Here is a 3,959-nt window from a genome sequence, read left to right as displayed (position 1 = left end):
ATTTCTTTATTTACATATTGAGTTCACTTCATGTTTTCATTAATGTCAAAACTTTCCCAACTTGTATTGATTTGTTTAAAACAATCAGAGTTACATGTTTGTATATTGTATGTTTTTATATTAAAATATACATAGGAACTGTATGTCGTGGAAAATATCTTCATTAATTTATATTAATTTATTTTGTAGGTGTGAATGCATCTTTTGCTATGCATGTGGTCTTCCAGCAGAGTACTGTACCGCTGGTTCCTGCCCATTATTTTAACATTGCAGAAAGGTCAAGTGTATATTATCCACCTTTAAATTTTCAGGCACTAGCAAGTGTTATCGTATATTGTCATATTGTGCAGCTAAGTACAATGAGAAGGAGCAAATTTAATTTTATGGATATATTTCTTGATGAGCTCAACATGCATCCTAGGACATTGTCACCTTGCTAGTTGTAGTTCAATTATTTGTTGAATATTATCTTCTAGATTTTATTGGATTTGGAACCGTATAGTTAGCTTATTAGCAGCTCAAAAGTTTCTAGTTCTTCAGTTATATGTAATCTACAAAGAAATATACTCAACTACTTACTTTAGTATAGAATCTAGTCTAAAAACTGGTTCCTTAAATTAAAATTTGTTTTGAGTTCTTGATTTTATAGTTTCTTATTATAAACTAGCTATTTACTATTCTATATAGAAGATGACAGTAGTGGAGGCATTCTTTATTCAGGTCATTCTATGTGGAAGACGTCCATTCAAGGGATTTCATCTGTTGATGGAGCTGTTGTGTACAAGGTTGTTGGCGGTGACAGATGGCATAGACAAGTTAGTGTTTTGCTATGTATGCTTATATAGCTTTAAACTATACTTCATGCTGGGTGCTGGAGCTTGTCATGGATTGCTATTTGCTGTCCTGATGTTGAATGTGTGTGATTTATGTTTATGATGTTAAACCCATAAACATCGTGGATTGAATTCTTGAGGTTTGCGATTTATTGTTCAATCCTTTAATGGTGATGTGTTTTAGTTTTGATGGTTCATACAAAGGGAGTGACTAAAAGGGATCACAACTAGGGATGTAAGTACACTTTTTTTTGAAAGAAGCATGTAAGTACACTTTTATTTTGGGTCAGTCCAAAACACATAAAAAATGAGCTACTGGATTTCAGATTGAAAAGGAAAAAGAGATGAACTAAGGCGGTGACAAAGTACCCCTTTTTCTGCGAAGAATGGCAAATGCGCCCTATTCACAACATCCAATATTTATTGGGTGCAAAGTGCAATTCGAATTTCAAAGCAAACCTTTCACTCAATTTCCACTTGAAGTCCACTATGCTCCACAATTCTCTTCCTTGCATGTATTAGCCCTTTAGTAGTGGTAGAGGTTGTTTCCTTACAGAAATTTGTTGGCACACTAGCATCATTTCGGCGATTTCCCTTATATATGCACTAATCTAACCTCATGGGGAGTCGGGGACCATGATCAGCTTGGTTCTTGGTGTAGCATAGAACCTGATCATGTATTGTAGACAAGTGCAGAGTTCTATTCAGTTTGTGCTATGCTATATCTGTTGCTTATTGTTAACAGGAAGTCTGTATGCTCCTAAATTTAGGATGTTGTGGAACTTAACCAATAACCAGACAACAACCCAACGGCTATTGAAGTGAAATTTGAACAGTTGTCGGCATAATTCAAGTTAAGGTTCATGTCTGAAAACTGTTGGTTCACACTTGATCAGGGATGAGGTAAAACAGAAATTAAACTTGGTCAACGGTGAAGAATTCTGAGACATCGGTTGAAACAATTAGCGCTTGCATATTTTGCAGTAGTGGAGCTCCTTGGACATAGGGGATGCGCATGAGTAGCAGACGCAATATCCACACCTAAAAAACCCAATCCAAGAATCTTATGTAAGAAATCGTTGAGCAAAATTTCACAATTTTCAGAAAGAGGAAAGGCTAGCACATACCTGCACTTGATAAACATACATCCCTCAGACTTCTCCACGTACATCCTGCACTGGGGGCACCGCTGCCACCTCTGTTCGCCAGCGAGCCGCCTCACCATCACGTCCTCCCGGCCCCGCTCGTCTTCCCCGAGCCCCTGAAACTCCTCGCAGCCGATGCCGTCGTGCCATGGCACCATGCACTGGGCGCAGAACAGCCGGTGGCAGTGCGGGCACTCGGCTTCCACGATGGCACCGTTGCCGTTGCCGTCCTCGACTACAAGCCCTGCGGAGCAGTCTCTGAACGGGCAGTAGAGCCTCTGCTCGCCGAGCGTCAGCTCGCACAGCGCAACATCCCACCTGCTAAACAGCTCCGAGGGGATGACGCCGCAGCAGCCCGCCAGCTCGATCGTGCCGTCTCCGCAGCTGGGCTCGGGGCATTTGACGTGGACAACGTTCTCACCGATCTTCGTAGCGATATACTGGCCGATGCAGGTCAGGCAGAAGGCGTGGCCACATGAGCTGACGCCGAACTTGTGACTTCTGGGCATGCTTTCCATGCAAATCGGGCAGTAGAATTCATCACCCGGTGGTGGAATCGACGATGATGATTGCCCTGCATCAGCAGAGGTGGAGGGCCTTTCTGATGCTTTTGTCATGTGATCTTGCATGAACAAATCGTCGAGCAGGGAATCAACTGATGTGTCCTGTATGACCATTTCTTGGAAGGCAGAGAACAGAATGACTTCCTGCAGTTGTAATTCCTCAGCCAGTGCATCCCCAACAGGAGACACCCTCTCCAACGCCATCGTGGCACCGTCTTCGTCGATGATAGCAGAGCTGATCTATTTCCTCTCTATCCCTTTGGTGTGGTTGTTTCTGGTTGGACGGACTGATGTTTTTGAATGTCACGAAAATCAACTGTTTATGAGTTGCCAGGTGAAGGCTTATTATATATATATATAAATGATCAGGGAATCTGTCTCCTGGACTTTATAAAAAGCATGGAAAGAAGATTATAAAAAAATTCCGGGCAGCAGCAGGTATCTTGAACGAAAATAAAAACGAGCAATGTTGTTGTCTAGTTGTCTTGACTCAACTTGTTGAAGTCTTGTACGCGTAACGTGCAGATGGAATCAGGTGTTGTTCTATTGTTTGCAGGCAAGAAATAAAGGAGTTGCGAGGTGCAGACTTATGATTACAAATCAACCTCCCGAAATCTATAAAATTAAGGTAAAGAAAGTTCTATTATATACAAAATTGAAGGCAACGTTTTTGTTTACATGGAAGATAATGTATACATGTTGTCTGTCAATGTCTTGACATGACCTGTTGTAGTTGTACATGCAATTTGCAGCAGGAACCAAGAAACTTCCTTATACTACTACGTAATGAGTCGATCGGTGCAGATTATATTGGAAATATCTAAGCCATCATCAGTGCTCAAGTTGCATGGCAATTGCATGGAAAAGTATAGCAATGGAACTGCTTGACTCAGATTGCTAGGTCTTCGCGTCAGAACCACACCTTTATTATAAGCATGCAAGCGCTTATTAGTATCGGATTCATCCTATTAAAAAATTAGAACAAACAGAAGTATAGGATACCAGTTTCTAACTTGTCACGCAGGCCCTTGGTCCCTGTCCTGCACAAATAAGCAACTAGCTTATCAGGACATACACTTACTCACTATAGCTAGAGGTAGAAAAAGAGATTGAGAACAGCGCACACACTCAGCACAACTCCAGCGTTGGCCGAAACCCTGCCTTTGGTTTGTGGCAATTGAACTGAGTATTCCATTGCCCTTTGTATGGAATATATACAACTCTATCCGTACCTCTACCAGGTACATAGTTGATGGCCAACTACCTACTCCTGAGTACAAGAGTACACCAACTACCTACTTCTAAGTTATAGGGTACACCAACTACCTACTCCTAAGGTACAGAGTATACCAACTACTCCTAGCACTACAAAGCTTACCTCACCCCACTACCAGAACATGACTGATGTAATAGCTACC

The 3,959-nt window shown here is 41.6% G+C and overlaps 1 protein-coding gene across 1 annotated transcript; it reads right to left on the bottom strand.

Moving 5' to 3' along the window:
• Positions 1–1,241: 1,241 nt before the first annotated feature.
• LOC136546242 (E3 ubiquitin-protein ligase RSL1-like) lies at positions 1,242–3,578 on the bottom strand. Its single transcript, XM_066538206.1, has 3 exons — positions 3,544–3,578; positions 1,961–2,857; positions 1,242–1,874 (listed from the first exon to the last, which is right to left on the bottom strand). Exons 2-3 carry the CDS (start codon positions 2,743–2,745, stop codon positions 1,796–1,798), a joined length of 864 nt encoding a protein of 287 aa, XP_066394303.1. The 5' UTR covers positions 2,746–2,857; positions 3,544–3,578; the 3' UTR covers positions 1,242–1,795.
• Between the last annotated feature and the right edge of the window lie 381 nt (positions 3,579–3,959).

Source organism: Miscanthus floridulus, chromosome 3 (genome assembly GCF_019320115.1).
Source record: "Miscanthus floridulus cultivar M001 chromosome 3, ASM1932011v1, whole genome shotgun sequence".
NCBI classification, from domain to species: Eukaryota; Viridiplantae; Streptophyta; class Magnoliopsida; order Poales; family Poaceae; genus Miscanthus; species Miscanthus floridulus.
This window is presented reverse-complemented; position numbering and strand designations above follow the sequence as displayed.

Bases quoted from the DNA above. Each gene is read 5' to 3' on its own strand.
- LOC136546242 (XM_066538206.1), bottom strand. From the start codon at position 2,745: ATGGCGTTGGAGAGGGTGTCTCCTGTTGGGGATGCACTGGCTGAGGAA. The intron at 1,875-1,960 runs GTATGTGCTAGC...TGGGTTTTTTAG, and splicing joins TGTATGTTTATCAAGTGCAG to GTGTGGATATTGCGTCTGCT.